This window comes from Coturnix japonica, chromosome Z (assembly GCF_001577835.2).
Source record: "Coturnix japonica isolate 7356 chromosome Z, Coturnix japonica 2.1, whole genome shotgun sequence".
In the NCBI taxonomy this organism is placed as follows: domain Eukaryota; kingdom Metazoa; phylum Chordata; class Aves; order Galliformes; family Phasianidae; genus Coturnix; species Coturnix japonica.
In genome coordinates, this window is record NC_029547.1 from 31,092,441 (window position 1) to 31,109,005 (window position 16,565).

General features: G+C 39.3%; 1 protein-coding gene across 3 annotated transcripts in view; it reads left to right on the forward strand.

The window, feature by feature from the left end:
* TJP2 (tight junction protein 2) overlaps nucleotides 1-10,199 on the forward strand; it is a 68,395-nt gene extending 58,196 nt beyond the window's left edge. For 2 of the 3 annotated variants that reach the window (XM_015849077.2, XM_015849076.2), the window contains exons 12-23: nucleotides 527-635; nucleotides 1,689-1,899; nucleotides 3,175-3,362; nucleotides 4,501-4,596; nucleotides 4,709-4,788; nucleotides 5,805-6,015; nucleotides 6,381-6,481; nucleotides 6,842-7,054; nucleotides 7,427-7,537; nucleotides 8,526-8,864; nucleotides 8,981-9,066; nucleotides 9,302-10,199. In XM_015849077.2, coding sequence (XP_015704563.1) covers nucleotides 527-635; nucleotides 1,689-1,899; nucleotides 3,175-3,362; nucleotides 4,501-4,596; nucleotides 4,709-4,788; nucleotides 5,805-6,015; nucleotides 6,381-6,481; nucleotides 6,842-7,054; nucleotides 7,427-7,537; nucleotides 8,526-8,864; nucleotides 8,981-9,066; nucleotides 9,302-9,470 — 1,914 coding nt within the window. In that variant the 3' untranslated portion in view covers nucleotides 9,471-10,199. The remainder of the gene's footprint in view (nucleotides 1-526; nucleotides 636-1,688; nucleotides 1,900-3,174; nucleotides 3,363-4,500; nucleotides 4,597-4,708; nucleotides 4,789-5,804; nucleotides 6,016-6,380; nucleotides 6,482-6,841; nucleotides 7,055-7,426; nucleotides 7,538-8,525; nucleotides 8,865-8,980; nucleotides 9,067-9,301) is intronic. The other variant, XM_015849078.2, reaches the window with a different exon arrangement.
* Nucleotides 10,200-16,565: the final 6,366 nt, after the last annotated feature.

A 16,565-nucleotide genomic window follows, 5' to 3' on the forward strand; every position in this document is an offset into this window, starting at 1 on the left:
CAAGGCTTGTGAAGGGCTTGGAGAACATGTCCTATAAGGAGCAACTGAAGGAACTGGGGCTGTTTGGTCTGGGGAGGAGGAGGCTGAGGGGAAACCATATTGTTCTCTTCCAATATCTGAAAGGGGCGTACAGCAAGAGTGGGGTTGGTCTCTTCTCACTGGTGACAGGACAAGGGGAAATGGCCTCAAGTTGCACCAGTGTACATTTAGGTTGGATATCAGGAAAAACTTCTTTACAGAAAGGGTAGTTAAGCACTGGAATAGGGTCCCCAGGGAGGGGGTTGAGTCACCGTCCTTGGACGTGTTTAAAAATCATTTGGATGTGGTGTTCAGGGACATGATTTAGCAGAGGGTTATTAGAGTTAGGGTAGTATGGTTTGGTTGTGGTTGGACTTGATGATCTTTAAGGTCTTTTCCAACCTGAGCAATTCTATGAAGATTTTATTATTAAGTTAAATGAAAAGCTTTGTGTATTCTTTTAAATTGTTGTTTTTCTCAGGTGTTATTTTTCTTTTTTGGTATGTAGGTGAACACTCAAGATTTCAGAGGCATTGTTCGGGAGGATGCTGTTTTATACCTATTAGAAATCCCCAAAGGTGATACAGTGACAATTTTGGCTCAAAGCAGATATGAAGGTGGGTGCTTTTAACAAAATGTGTATGTATCTATGAAGCTTTTGGAGGTTTCAGAAGGATGCTGTGATCTATTTTGCCAAGGAAACTACAGATAATTTCTCTCTTGCTTATTCTTGACAGCATTTTAGTTACGTTTTTAGTAGCATACAAGACAGCTGTCTTCCATCCCACAGGAATTATAGAGATACCTGTGTGAAATGCCTATCAGAACGTTTAACCACGTTTTTCATTATTAGCTAGTTGCATAATTTCTTGGTCCTGGTAGGATACCACTTGTTCCTTCTGCTTTTCTGCATGCAGCAGCTGGCCTGAGATCTGGTGTTTACATTCCTTTTCAGCTGTGCCATGGCAGTCCTAAGGTATTCACAGTCACCCAGCAGAAAGTGGGCAACTGATGACCAGTTAAGGAGCAAGCCTCTTGCTTTCCTGTCTGAAAACATAGCCTACTTTAATACCGATGTACCCTGTCTGCCTTTTGCTTTATGAGGATGCAAGTTCATGCTTCCATTTTGCTATAATGGCTATGCGTGCACAAATGCAGAACATTGTTGATAACTATAGGTGCAGGGTGTTGGTTATGGAAGCTGTTCTTTTGCATATTTCTGAGTGGAGTAGAAGAATTGAATGGAGTGAATGGAGTTAAATCCAGCTGGTGACTGATCACTGGTGGTATTCCTCAGTGGTCAGTAGTGGAGTTGGCCCTTTTTCATATCCTTATTGAATATCTGGTGAGGGAATTGATTGCGGCCTCAAGTTGCTCTAGGGAAGGTTCCAATTGAATATTGGGAAAATATTATTCTTAGAGTGGTGAGGAATATTTGAACAGGAGGTGGTGGATTAACTTCTCTTGGAGGTTTTCAGGAAGAGCGTAGACGTAACAGTGAGGAACATGGTTTTGTGGGCTTGGTGTTTGATGGGTTGATGGTTGTACTAGATGGTGTTATTAGTCTTTTCCAGCCTTAATGATATGTTTCTAATCTTAAAACTCTTATCTAGTACGACGGTTTAATCTTTCTTTCAAATGTAAAAAACTAAACGGAGTTCCTTTTTTAGTGTACAGAGACATCATGGCCTGTGGCAGAGGAGATTCATTCTTCATCAGAAGCCATTTTGAGTGTGAGAAAGAGTCACCACAGAGCTTAGCCTTCACCAGGGGGGAGATCTTTAGAGTAGTTGATACGCTGTATGATGGCAAACTGGGAAACTGGCTGGCTGTGAGAATTGGAAATGAACTTGAAAAGGGCCTAATTCCAAATAAGAGCAGGTAATCTGACATTCTCTTGTCCTATTCACTGTTTAAAAAAGGTGGGTTTTTTTCTTAGAGATTTTTGCTTCCTATGCCATGCTTTTCTTTCTTTCTTTTTTTCTGTCTTCCATACAAGAATGAAGAAATTCTGTCTTTACTGTCATAACAGTTGTTCCTGTCAAACTGTAGATTTTAGACCATGCTATCAAGTGAGAAGATAATGAAAAAAAGAATGGTTTTATCTACACACTGAGCTGGGCTTTTGCATTGCAGCCCTACAGCTCGTGAATCACCCAAGCATTGACCATTATGTTTTTCAATTTGTCTTGTACAAAATGGGTAGAGGGTTCTTTATTTGCTTGAGAATAGTTTTAAAAAACAGACAAAAAAACAAAACCCAGCAAGATCTCACTCCTACATGTGCAGGGATACTCTGATGACTAATTTCTTAGAAGACCTTCTAGTGCTTGAACTCTTTGTAAATTCTTGTGGAAAATATTTCAAGAATTTATTCCAAACCAATATTTCTTGGTAGCCATAGTAGTAACTTTTGTGTGAACTGTGGAACTAAACCACAGCAATGTTTGTTTGTTTTTTATTTTGCTTAAATTACGCTGCTCTAGTAAAAGTTAATGTGAGATAAAATGAAGCATCCATAATTCATGCACTGAAGAAGAGAATTAAAATTCATATGCAAAAATAATAAGGAAGATCTTTAGACTCTAGCCCTTAAGCTCTTGAATATTGTCATGATTTTATGATGGGGTGAGAAAAAAATATTCTCTTAGTTGCATTGTGCACAAGTTCCTGAAATGTAGTTCATATTCATACATGGTTCCCCTGCTTCTTTTCTGGTTAGTACATTCTGTACTCTCTGGTAATTAATCTGTCCAAACCAGCCTTTATTTCTATACTGTAGTGACTTAACTTAAAATTTCTAATGAAGAAGAGAATAATAGCTGTAATTATTTAGGCCATCAGTTCTTGGTTGCTCTTTTTTCACAATCCCGTGCAGTTGCATCCTTTTATTTATGGCTGTATGAGTTATCAGTTTAAAACATGTGGGCTCATCCAGCAGTTTTGCAGCTTTGGCAAACTGGATCATCATGCTGATGCTAAGTTTGCTCCAAGGCAGAAAACTTGCATTTCTATCCTTTTCGACCTTACATTCATGGCTGCCTAACTGTTAAACTATCAATTGCAAATTCAAAACTCATTTATTTATTCAGTGAAGGACTTTTTGCTCATTTTTTACTAGATGCATACAAATAAGCACTTTGCTTTCTCTGACAGAGCTGAGCAGATGGCCAGTGTTCAAAATGCCCAGAAAGATGGCCCTAGTGACAGGGCAGACTTCTGGAGAACACGTGGCCAGCGATCTGGAGCGAAGAAGAATATGAGGAAGAGTCGTGAAGATCTGACAGCTATTGTATCAGTGAGCACAAAATTCCCAGCTTATGAACGAGTTCAGTTGCGTGAAGGTAAGTGAGACCACTGTAGCCAGCAGTCAGTTCATTTATTGCTGGCTCTTTTAGCGTCCAACTGTTTGTTCAGATAAATCAGTGATTTGGAACAACGTAGGCTTCAGTGTTAAATTTGAAGAACAGAAAAAGATAATATTTTTGGTTGTTTGTTTTTTTGTTTGTTTTTTTTTTTCCAGAATGCGAATTAACAACTTTAAAAAGAAAGCTTTCTAGGTTTTCTAAACTGCTCTTATTCTCACTTGCCCCCAAATTACACATGCCAATTTCAGGTTTCAAAATGAGGAAAAAAAAAAACCAAGTAGGATTTTTTTCTTTGTTTCCTCAACTACTCTGTGGCTAGCTTGGGAAGTACAGTTCAAGTGACTGAGATGAATCACCTTTTCTAGTATGCTTGCAAGCACCACTTACCAGTATCTTGACAGCAAGTAAAACCTAAGTATATTCCGTAGGCTGTTGAAACTAATTTGGTGTTGATATGGTCTGTCCCTGTGATTCCAAATTAACTATTAAAAAAATCAGCTGTATTGCTCGTGATGTTGAGTAATGCTTCCTGGACATTTGCATGCACTAGTACCGTTGGAAAAAAATAAAAAAATTAAAAAAACAATAAAGAAAAAAACTGTAAAATGTATTTTAAAGAAACTTACCAGTGGAGGCTGAGAAATAGAACAGCATTCATCCACTTGCAAGGACTATACTAGCACTTCTTTTGACATCAATGTAACAGAATTTTGGATTTCTTTTGCTTCTTCAGGCTCCCCTGCAGCTGATTTAGCATTTGTAGTTTTAGTCTCAGTCATCCCTCTGGGTCAAGGGTTATGTTATTTTGTGGATGGAAAGACTGCTGAAGATGCACCATGCATTTTCAGAATGTAGAATTTTCTCAACCCATCACAATTATGAGGAATAAGAAAGTTAAGCTAAAATACTTTTATGCTTCCTCAGCTGATGAAGTTTTCTTTGAGTTTTACTGTTGCACCAACTTTCAAGAAATAAAATTTCTGAAGTGTTTTTCATGGAATCTTTAACATATTGCTAACTTTGCAGAGTAAATGAGGATATTTTGTACTACTTCACATAAATATGTAAAAGCAATCTAACTGGGCTTACCTTTTCTCCAACTATATTTTTGCAGCTGGTTTTAAGAGACCTGTTGTGATATTTGGCCCTATTGCAGATGTTGCTATGGAGAAGTTGTCAAATGACTTGCCTCACCTGTATCAGACTGCAAGTAAGTTGTCCCCGTAGCTTCCTTATCATCTTTAGCTGAAAAAAAAAAAAAAAAATGGGTAACTTGATCTCATACCTTTCCAGTTAGATAAGCTAAAATGTTTTCTTTGCAGAGACAGAACCCAGAGATGCAGGTTCAGAGAAGGCAACTGGGGTAGTGCGCTTGAACACTGTGAGGCAAATCATTGAGCAGGTAGAGTATTTTTCTGTGAGGACTGCTTACTCTTAAAGACATATTATTCAGTTTGATTGCTCTTAAAACTTGAGAGTTCTCCTGTCTTCACTGGATCTATTTCTCTCATAATCAGACTAGTCTAATGGTAGGGCTGTTTTGAAATGTATTTAAGATCAATTTTTGTAATTTTGATAGCTGTTCTCCAAATGAGAATGTGAACCTGATACTAGAAATTAAATTTTGCTATATTAGTCCATTCTGGATTGAAGCAGAGGGGCAACTACATTGTACAGTTTGCATCCTGAATTTGCCAGTGTATTTTTTCTGTCATGCAGTGCTCTACACACTGCAACTGCCATCAGAAATCCAATACTTTAGTTTCCTTCGCAGTTACCTTTGTGTGAACTGACTGAGAAGGATTTGTGATAGCTGTGTTATCTACTGAGGCTGCACTGACTCTTTTTGTAATACTCTTTGGGGATAAAGTAAATAGGTTGTAATCAAAGCACCTAAAAAAGTAGGCTAAAGGATGTATTCCGCTGCTTATTATCCTGAGCCCAATGAAGGTAGTGCCAGAAGGGTTAAAATGAGACACGCAAGACTCGGGCCCCATTGCAGCACGTCTCATTCATCTTAACACTAGAGGTAACAGAGAAGTAATATATTGAAGGAAAAAGGACTTTCCTCAGCTAATAAGTATAGATAAAATTCTACAGTTAGCACCAAGAATAGTTGGGTTAGTGGAAGCCGTGGTGTGCTCAGATAGAGCGAAAAGCCAGTTAAATTCAATAGAGTAACTGTATTTAACTTAACATGAGTTAGTCAATTAAAATAAGAATGTGGAGACAGTCAGGCAAAAGCTGGAAAAATGGAGCTGAAGAGAAAATGTTGCCTGCTATGGCTTCTGAATGCAATATAACTGTTGAGAAAAAATCCAGCAAGTTAGGCATCCTAGATTTCCCAGGATAAGATGTTCCAAACCCTGTCCTTTAGTCCGTACAGGCAGAACAATGATTGCACTTTCTTGTTAACAGGATAAACATGCTCTTTTGGATGTGACTCCTAAAGCAGTGGATCTGCTAAATTACACCCAGTGGTTTCCCATTGTAGTCTTCTTTAACCCAGACAGCAAGCAGGGTGTGAAAACAATGAGACAAAGGCTCTGTTCCACATCTAACAAGAGCTCAAGGAAGCTGTATGAGCAAGCAAGCAAGCTGAAGAAAACTTGTTCCCACCTCTTTACAGGTAAGGAAGAATGTGCATCAAACCTGTTTATCAGTGAATGTAACTGTGTCTTCAGACATCCACTTACTGCTCTGCGTATCAACACACTATGCAGGCTGGAACTAGGAGTGTGAAAGTATGATCATGAGCAATCTCTGACTTCCTTGCAAAATTCCTTGCTTTGCCAAGTTACAATTCAAAAAGATCTGACAATCAGGATACTGTCTTTCCAAGGCAATGAGTATATGAGTTAATAATCTTAGGATGTAGACAAACAAAAAGTACTAAATGTTTGTGATTTAAGTGAAAAGTCTGTTTAACACTCTCACATAAATGATCACATTGCATTTGCTGTGTATAAATACTTTCTCCTTAATTTTGTATAGCCACCATCAATCTGAATTCAGCTAATGATAGCTGGTATGGTAGTCTGAAGGATACAATTCAGCAACAGCAAGGTGAAGCAGTTTGGGTGTCAGAAGGAAAGGTAAGCAGTCAGTCCATAATAATCTGTACAGGTGTCTCAAAATAATCTCTTGCCAGGGAAAATGTTCAAATTTTTGTTAGCTCACGATTAGACAAGCAGTCAGTTGATGTCTGTCTTGGTAACAGAAAATTACCTCTTTTTCTGTTATACTTTGGAACTTCAATAATTAATGCTGTGGCTAGAGGAGAGCGATGAGGAGGAGTAAACTTCACAGGGTTTTCCTTTATGATTCTTCATTAGCATTTATTTCAGTTCTGCAAAATCAAATTCTTAAGTAGCTGTTTAGCACGATGTTGTGACCTCTCTGAGCTCTAATTCTTATTAGTCTTTTTTCCTTAATTCTTAATAACTTTTCTGCAGGTAGATGGTATGGAAGATGATGCAGATGATCGCATGTCTTACCTTACTGCCATGGGTGCTGACTATTTGAGTTGTGACAGTCGGTTGATCAGTGACTTAGAAGATACAGATGGAGAGGGAGGTGCATACACTGATAATGAACTTGATGAAACTTTGGATGAACCAAGAATTTCATCTGTTGGCCGGTCCTCTGAACCTGTACATCATGAGGAGGTGAGATGCCTAAATTTTCAATAAGTCTTCATGAAAGCCTTGTTTATGTGGCCTAGAAATAACACAATATATATATATATTCTTGTACTTTCTTTGAGGTTACTTATGACAGTGTTTCAGAAGTATCTTCTATAGGGCAAAAGTAAGAATACCCCTGCGGCTCTGCTTAGTTCTGCAGGTTTCTGCTGATGTCTCATCACCTTGAACTTGTTAATGCTATCTGCAGTGATTATGATCAGGTTGCTGACAGTCCTATCTTTTGGTTATTGTTCCCAAGATAGTAAACATGAGAGAGACAAAAAATGGTTAAATTACTGGATACTGCAGTTTTTTGTTTTGTTTTGTTTTTTAATCTCTTACTTTCTTTTACAGAATATAAAGAAATTTAGCTCAGAACAAAGAACTCCATTGAGGAAAGCTGGTAGCAGGGAGATCCTTAGAGAGCCTAGTCCACCTCCAGCATTCAAGCCTGAACCACCTAAGGTAAACTTGTAGAAACAGAATACTAAGTTCTTCATTCAGGAGAACTTTTCAGGGTGGCACATTAGGAAAAACAATAGGGATGATATAAGACAAGAAAACAAGGAAAGTGTGGAGAGAGAATGAATTAGGAGCTTGCAAAGCCCAGCAGAAAGAAAAGGGATTACAGTTGTCTTCAAATTAGTGAGAGCTCTGTGTGGAGAAAGAAGTGATACTGCTTTTTTGTGTCTGCTAATTAATTGAAGGCACTTTTTGAAAGCAGCAGGAACAAATCTAAGCTAATCATCAAGAACAGTATATCTGATAAGCCATTGCTGTGGGATGCAAAAACAGAATCTACCACCCCTGTTATTAGTTTCCATTACTAGAAATCACTGTTAACTAGCTATCCAAACCTCACTGAAAACCTCGCATCAAACAGGAAAAAAAAAAGATGATGCTTGGAAATCAAATTCTACTATTACAGTTTCTGAATTCCACTGACTTTAGAGTCCTTTCTGCATGGGACTGGATGCCCTCACAGTCTTCATTCCATGTACAAATATATTCCAGATGCATCCAAGTACCCTTTAGCAATGGAGGTAGGGCTGAGTAGGATGCAAATAATGAAAATAGCAGTGGAAGAGAATATAGGCATTAAGATGAACACTTTTAAAATCCAGGTAATAATATTAGTATTAGATAATGTGGATGAATCATCTGGGTGCTCAGTATTCTCTGTGTTCTCTCTTGAAATGTCTTGTAGTTACGGTAATCTTCAAAGATTTGTACCTTTAAATAAATCTATACATACTACTCTTCTGTGAGTTGACGTGTAGCATATGGATGTATGGCTACCCAAATTATCCAAACATTCATGTCCTACCAAGATTTTCTTTGAATGAGGAGCAATACTACTAAATACAAGGGCAAAATGATGAAGTTCAGATTAGTCTTCATTTCAGATAATAATATGAAACTGCAATTATAAACTTATTATTAATACTTCTAGGGGAAGTTACCAAACAAAGAGGATCTTTATGACTTCCCTAAGAACTATGACTCCAAACCAAGTAACATCCATGTCAGCAGTGAGACTTCAACTGCATCAGCCAAAGCAGCACCACCACCTGTTTCTGTGAAACCTACTTTTGGGCGTCCCATCCTGAGAAATACTCAGCCAGCAGTCCCAAGTGCAGAAGAAGAAGAAGAGGGAAAGCTGGAAGAGGAAGGAAGTGAACAAGAAAATACTCCAAAATCTGTACTGAGGAAAGTAAAAATATTTGAGGAGATGGATCATAAGGCAAGGATGCAAAGAATGCAAGAGTTGCAGGAGGCCCAGAATGCCAGGGTATGAAGAAATTTAGTTGTTTCAAATGTAGCTGTGACATGCTATGTCTATTATCTAGGGTTCCCTCATGGATAGACTTAAAATGAACAGTTATTTTCTCCAATTTTATTTTAAAGATTGAAATAGCCCAGAAGCATCCAGATATTTATGCTGTCCCTGTCAAAACACAGAAGTCAGACCAGAACTGGCCCCAGCCGATGAGGTAAGTGGAGCAAATCCGAACACAGAGCTCCAGCTTGCTGGAAATATGATGCCTCTCTCCTGATAAGACTTACCATACCAGTGTTGGTGGTGGTAAAATGGGCTAGAAGTGGCTTCATTGTCTCTTTGTGGCACTTTGTGTTGCGTGTGACCATAAACTCAGTAAAGTACTATTGTTTTCAGGTTCTCTGAATGGAAGTAAACATTATCTTTCTTTCCCCCTGTCTGACTGATAGCTGCCGAGCTCCAGAACCCCAGAAGCCTCCTGCCAGACCTTACCTGGAGGATCGTGGTAGCTGTGGCAGTGATGGAGAGGATGAGGAAGAGTACCGTCGGCAGCTATCAGACCACTCCAAGAAAGGCTATTACGGACAGCCATCCAGATACAGAGATACAGAACTGTAGGCTTGCTGGTCCATGCAAGCAGAATGCTGCTTGGAGGTTCTCTTTCTTCCCAGCCAAAGCGGATCAGAGCGAGTCTTGTGAAGCTGTATTGTTTGTTGGGGATAATTAGTAGGTGTGCTGCACAACTTAGACATATCCATAGGCTGAAACTGGAAGACTTTGTTTTTTGGGGATATACTATTTTGTTAGCATCTAAGAAAAGAAATCACTGTCGCCTGAACGCTGTTGCCTGTTTTGAGAGGACCAAATCCTGTTTAAAAGTTTGCGTTAATTGTTGTTACTTTCATACTTTAACCAGAAAACCTTTTTTTCCCCTTTTATTAACGCTGCCAATTTGGGCTGTTCTATGAAAGTGTGATCTAGGAGATAAACATCTCGATGCAACAGAACTAAACTGAAACGTATTTAAAAACAGTAAGTGCCTTTAACGAGAAGCATTTCTGATTCTTTGTTAGGACATCTGATATGTGTGTAAAGCCATAACACACTAACGGGGGGACGGACTTTCGCCTAACTTTTTTTATCAGATTCCTGGCAACAGTTTACCTTGCATGCTGTTTGTCAGAGCTCATACATGCACATGCAGTACTTCAAAAGTACTGACTGTACAGCTGGCCAGGTTGGTTGGAAAAGACCAGGTTGTGCTAAAGCAGATATAATGGTGTAGAAATTCAGTTGTGTATCAAAATTTCCACAGCCACAAGTAATAAACGATAGATTCTAGACAAATGTTGCGTTTCCTTTTTTTTCTACTGAGCAGCATTAGGCTGCTGGAGCCTGACTTCCATGAATGTACTCACAGCAGTATGTTGCTCCAGGCCTCATCTCCTGCTCTTCGGTAGACTGGAAAGTATCACTGCTGGTGTTACCGTAGCAGTGTTCTGAAGCCTCGTATTGATGTATCTGAATTGGTTCTCCTTTAAAAGAAAACAAACGTAGAACTGCGGACTGCCAGTAAGACACATTTAGTGTATTGCCTTCTGCCTTTCCTTGCCAAAGCGAAGGTACTCCTCAGATGAGAAAACATGGACTGCGCACCATGGTTCACTTTCATTGAGCCTCTTTGCTCAACTAGAGAGAATCTGTCATCATCCAAAGATGTTTTGTTCCAGCTGTATGTGTTTAGGTGTGGGTTCCTCTAAACTTCTACACCGTAACTCTGTCTTTGCAATGGTTATGTACTGCATACATTAGATTTCAGCTTATAGGTTGGTTGTGTGTAAGGAAGCTGAAGCGAGAGTGATGGTCATCAGTTCATCAGGCTGGTTTTTGCTCCACCTAGGATCCTCACTTCGTTCTGTTCATGGGCAGTTACAACTTGGTGAGTATAGAAGATGTGGAGCTGCTGGAGTGGGTTCAAAGACCGGGAAGACGATCAGAAGGTGGAGCACCTGTCCTAGGAAGGGAAGCTGAGGGAGCTGGTCCTGTGCAGCCTGGAGAAGGAGTGGCTGTGGGGAGACCTGATTGTGAACTTCCAGAACTTCAGGGGAGCTTATGCACAGGAGGGAGACCGACTTTTTACACAGTCTGATGGTGATAAGACAAAGGAGAATGGTTTTAAACTAAAAGAGGGGAGACTTAAGATAGACGTGAAGAGGAAGTTCTTTATGTTGAAGGTGGTGAGGCACTGGTACAGGCTGCCCAGAGAAGCTATGGCTGCCCCATTCCTGGAGGCATTCGAGGCCAGGTTGGATGGGGCCCTGGGCAGCCTGAACTGCCCACACACTACCTCTAACTTAAAATAAAATAATAATATAAAAAATCCAATTATTTTAGAAGCCAATTACCTTTCTTCACTTCTGCTGACATGTGAAGAGTAACACCAAGCAGCAAAGATACATGGTTAGAATGATTTATGTTATGAAACTTCTCTTTTTTTCCTGAAAGAAATAGATACTGGCTGTTGTAAAGCTGCCACAAAATCAATCAATGATTCCTTCTTTCCAAAGGAAAATGGAGAGTGATTAGAGTGAGTTTGAAAATGAAGAAATCAGTGTCTGTGCATATTTGATTAGTAGGATTAGTAGGCTTAGATTTTCATGTCAGTTGAAACAATTATGACATACAAAAATGTGTTAAAGAGCTACCAACAGAAATAAGATTCTGCATGCTGAACTGAAAACACATTGTAGTGAAGTAAAATCAGAAGTAAAGTACAAAGGAAAGAAAAGGATCCACATAAATGTCAGCGAGTGCCTATGTTTAAAAGGGTCAGTAGCATGATTCACACTCACTACTATTATGGTGTTTTACTTTTTCACTGCAGGTCGCACATTTGATTACAGTGCAAAGCATTGTAAAATGTTAAAAAATGCAGTTTCAGCTCTGAGCAGGTAGCAGCAGCAGAGGACAAAGGGGTCGTTCAAAAACCCACAGTTCTCTTTAAGTAATGGAGCAACTAAAATTTAAGTGCGTATCATCTTCCTGCACTGATCTAATTTTACAAATTTAGAGACAGCAACAGTTCCAAGGGGAAATGAAATACAGTTTTGCCCATAGTGAATTAGCAGCTTTTTATGAATTTATAGCAAATACTACCAAGCAGTAGAGGACAGAAATACATGAACATTGCCAAAGGGAACTGAGAAATTAAGTATGTTTTCCCATGAGGAATCTGGCACTAGATCAGCACCACTGCATTAGCAAAAAGTCACGTTGAGGGTTTGGTGTACAAGACCTCTTGAAAGACTAGCTCCACTCCTACTTCACTACAACAAAACTAGGATTCACAATGAAGAAAGTCACCAGCTCTTTCGATAACAGTTTCTGCATGGGTTGGGTGATTGGTCTAGACTGCAGAGGTATTTCTCCTGTCTCTTTGGGAGACAGCAGAAAAGAGTGGAGAGAATAGAAACAGGGAGAATGGAAATAGCACAGTCAGATTTCTGCATTGTTTATGTTTTTGCATTATAAGATGCCTGAAGCAATGTGCTTTGTTAGTTTGCTTCTTCCATGTTCATTTCTTTTCAGACAGGACTTCTCTGGCATGTCCTTTGGAACTTCAGTTAGAGCTGTTCAGCTCTAAGGAGTACCGCCCAAGGTATGTGTTAATCCTGTTTTACAGATCAAATCCACTAAAAATCATACATGCTCAGCCCCACCATCTATGTTTTATTGTGAATATACTGTCCCGGTTTGTTAAAACATGAAGCAAAACAAAACCCCTCATATTAATCCATCAAATGTAATACTTGCTTATTATTTTTCCTCAAGGAGCTTTACGAAACAGACAGCAGTATCATGTTTTTACATGTGAGAACTTTATTTTTACAAGTTTATTTAACAAGACCAGTAATAGGATCAGAACTTGAACCCAAGTCTCTCAAGTCTTGCACTGGTCCCTTCCCATGGATACAACTGCCAAGAATATGCAGCATGTATTGAAATGACTCATATGAAATGCTTGAACTGTTCTTTCAAAACATAAGAATTTGTCTCAGCTTAACTAATATTTCTCAAGAGATCAGGAAATGTTGGTTCTTTTCATTTTAGAACATACATGCTCAATAAAGAGCCACTTGTAAAAGTTGTGCTGGCATTTGAAAACTTTAAACACCACGTAAACAAGAAAAAAAAATGAAAGATGCACGAATAAAGCTTTTATTTCTCTGGAAATGAAATGTCTTCTAAAAACCCACCATTAGCTAAAATGGCACATGGTGGCACAAGGAAGTACAGCCAAGGCAGTAACAGAGCGTGAGAAATGAGGGCCACTCACAGCTACACAGCTACCTGATGGCTTATTAAGTCTTTTCAGATATTGTGCTTAGTATCATCTATCACCTCCATACAGTGGGCTGCTTTTGCATTTCATGGTGATTTGGAATTTATCGTGTCTTACGGTTTTCATTTCATTTTTTGGAAGTATTCTTTTCAACAAGGAATAAAAGAATAATCCCTGAAAGCACTGGTCAACTATATTTAAGAAAATTGTACATATGCTTTATAACGTGACTCACTGATTTCTATTTCAGCATCAGGAATGGAAGCAGCATGCTAAACTACAGTTGCACATTCCTACGTATCAGTAGCTCTTTCAAGTCAATCATCAAACTATTTAAGTTGGTTTGTAGCATTTGAAGTAATAGTTTTACCCTCAGAAAATGATACCAGTTTGAGGTTGCTAAAAGATTTCCCTATGTAATTTTATTTTAGATTAGGCATTTATGACATGGACGTAGATCTTTCCATATACCAGCAAAATACCAGGCCATCCTATAATTTGCCTCCTAGGCTGTTCGTTAGAAGCAGCCTGTCCTATCTCCACTGATTCAGTGCACAAGGACATACCTGCACACCTATACTCTTAACAAAATCAGTAGATAAATTACACAACAACCATATGTCCATATAATTTTGCTAGCCAAAACGAAATGAAATCTGGGCACTGTATTTGACAGTCACAGGAGGAAATTGAAGCCAGGTGTCTCATGGCAGAGAATTACTGCTTTTGGGTCATCGCTTCACTGCAGGTAGTTAAGTTTGATAGAAACAATAGCAGTTTTCTGCAGATGAGGGGTACATTTTTCTTAAATCATTAGTTCCATGCAGAATTTTTCATCTCTCTCCTACTTGCACAGTGTCATCCTTTTCTGGAGCAGTGGTAACTGCTCTATCCTGCAAGTAGCCTGTACTGTCCTTCTGCTTTTGTTACTGTTAAGCAGAAAAGACATCCTAACGCTAAGAATGCTTTTTTGAGAACACTCTTGATCATGTTTGCCACTCAATATTTAAGCAAGAGGAGCGAGAAGAGAGATGGTTGTGTCAGCACTCACTTTCCTTACACATGAGTATTCCAGCAGCATCCCAGGACCAATTTTGAAACTATATAAAGAAACAATATGAAATGCTAACTCTTACCCAGGTAAAACTCATCAGGGCTGTTGGTAATGCAGCTGTTGATTACTTCATTCAGGCAGTAGTCAGATTTACAGGTCATGCACAGATATCACCATGGCCACAGACAAAGGTTTCAAAACTGGATGAACATCTTTTGCAGTTTCTTGATGCTAAAAAGAGGAATGCATGTGGGTAGCAGACAGCCTGCCCTGGGCATAATTGGCAGAGCTTTGGTAGTGCACAAGGGACTGCAGGAGTGACTTGTCCAGGAGATGGTCAGGGGTCACCCTGTGCTGGTCATAGCTGGGTCCAGCTATCCCCAAAATTGCCCAAAATGTAGCAAACTACAAAAAATAATATGGTGCCTCTGAGAAGTATATTTAAGAAAGGGCTGTAGCTACTATGGGAAAGAGATGTCAAGGAAAAGAGAAGAGCCTCAGGCTAGGGCAAGAGAGAGGCGAGTAAGTTCCTGAGCAGGGGCAAAGCAAAGAGATGTCTGAGACAGGCTGGAGGAAAGAGGCACCAGAGCCACTAACAGGGCAGAGCCATCTGAGCAGGGCAGCATCACAGAAGACAAAGGAGGTGATACACTCCTAAGGGTGCCGCAGTCTGTGCAAGAGCATCCAAGTAGAAAAAGGCAAAGCACACCCGTAGACTGACCTCAGCCTCCCACACTTCTATTGTGTCATCCAAGGGAAGTAATGCAGCATTCAGCAAGGGGATGGGAGACCAGTAGGTGTACCCAGAAGTATCGAGGGTGAAGCTGATGTGTGTTTCCTAACTTTCTATTTAATTGATTCTTTCTCTCTCATTGTCAGAATCAGTAATTAGAAGTTTCTTAATTGGCCATGAATTAAATTAAGTAAAATCCCATCTTGCCTGTGACATTACTAATGTAACTAAAATTAGTACAGTCCAACAAGCCTGTGAGGAATAACCTCACAGAGAGCTACACAAATGGTTACAATGTGATGGCAGTTTGGACCTGTTCCATTGTGCAGACAAACCACTGACACACGCTCCTGCAAAAAGAACAGTTAGTGTAATCCTGCCAATTTTGCTAAACTATGGTTTGGGGCATCACCCGGGGCCACCAATACACTAACATAACAAAAGGGAAGGCATTATGGGAAACCTCATAAATAGACTGTGTAGGCGGTATGCAGAGAACCAACTAACTTCTGAGATGCAAGACAAATAGCTGACTGGACTCCAAGCTCAGGGGCTAGAAACAGCTTTTGTTCTACTTTTAAAACTGGAAGTCCAGTTATGGACCATGCTAACACATCTTACCCAATGATCTTGCAAATAGTTCTGTGGGGAACAAGTTATTGTACTACAATATAATTAACTTTACCTTCAAGTTTTATAAGCATCCACAGTGATTTCCAGACATTTTCTGAAGCAGAACCTGAATGCTTTAAGAGCTATTTCTGCTTTCCTCAGTTACAGTGATACATACACCTCAAGTAAGACTAAAATAACACTGGTAAGTTCTTGAGATGCAGTCTGGATATTATGGACTTTCACATCAGTTGTATTCCATCAGAATATGCAACTAAACTACTGAAAAAAGCTTCTATAGGAAAAAGTGGCATGTATGTATCAGGAGACAAAACAATTACCTGAATTAACAATACAGGGCAGAATTTAACTCCCACTGACTGAATTTTGTCTTTCCTTTTTACTGAACAGTTTTGTGGGTCATGGGAACACTCTACATAGTGAGCTATCAAAAGAAAGCCAACAAAACCAAATCAGTGCTAACTATGTGATAACTCAAGGTTGGCATTTTCTGTGACCTTTCTATGGCTGCCTTAACAAGTACCTGCAAGACCAGTCCCTGAGGTCCAGCCTGTTATCAGAAACTCAGTATTTGCAGGTGGCTGTGATGTTGTTTCTGGCTTTCCTGTAGTAATGTCATTTCAGAGAATCTGAATTTGCTTTTAAATGCTGAAAATCCACAGACCACTTTCTCACTTATTAAATGAAGCAAGAAGCCTCAGAAACTTTTAAAAGGAAGTCTCAGTTTTGTCTGTGAGCAGTATGTCCACTTATTAAAACAGAATCCAATTGAAATAAAATTTCCACTGTCTTGAAAGGCTGGTGGAGCTCTTTTTCCCTGTATGTTTTAATAGCTTTGAGTAAGCAGAGGCCTCTGGATTTCAGCACTGATTTGATTTCAGATTATTTATCATTTGTTAAACATTTGGACGGTATGGCAAAACAAAGCCAAGTTGTTTCAAGTCAGGTATT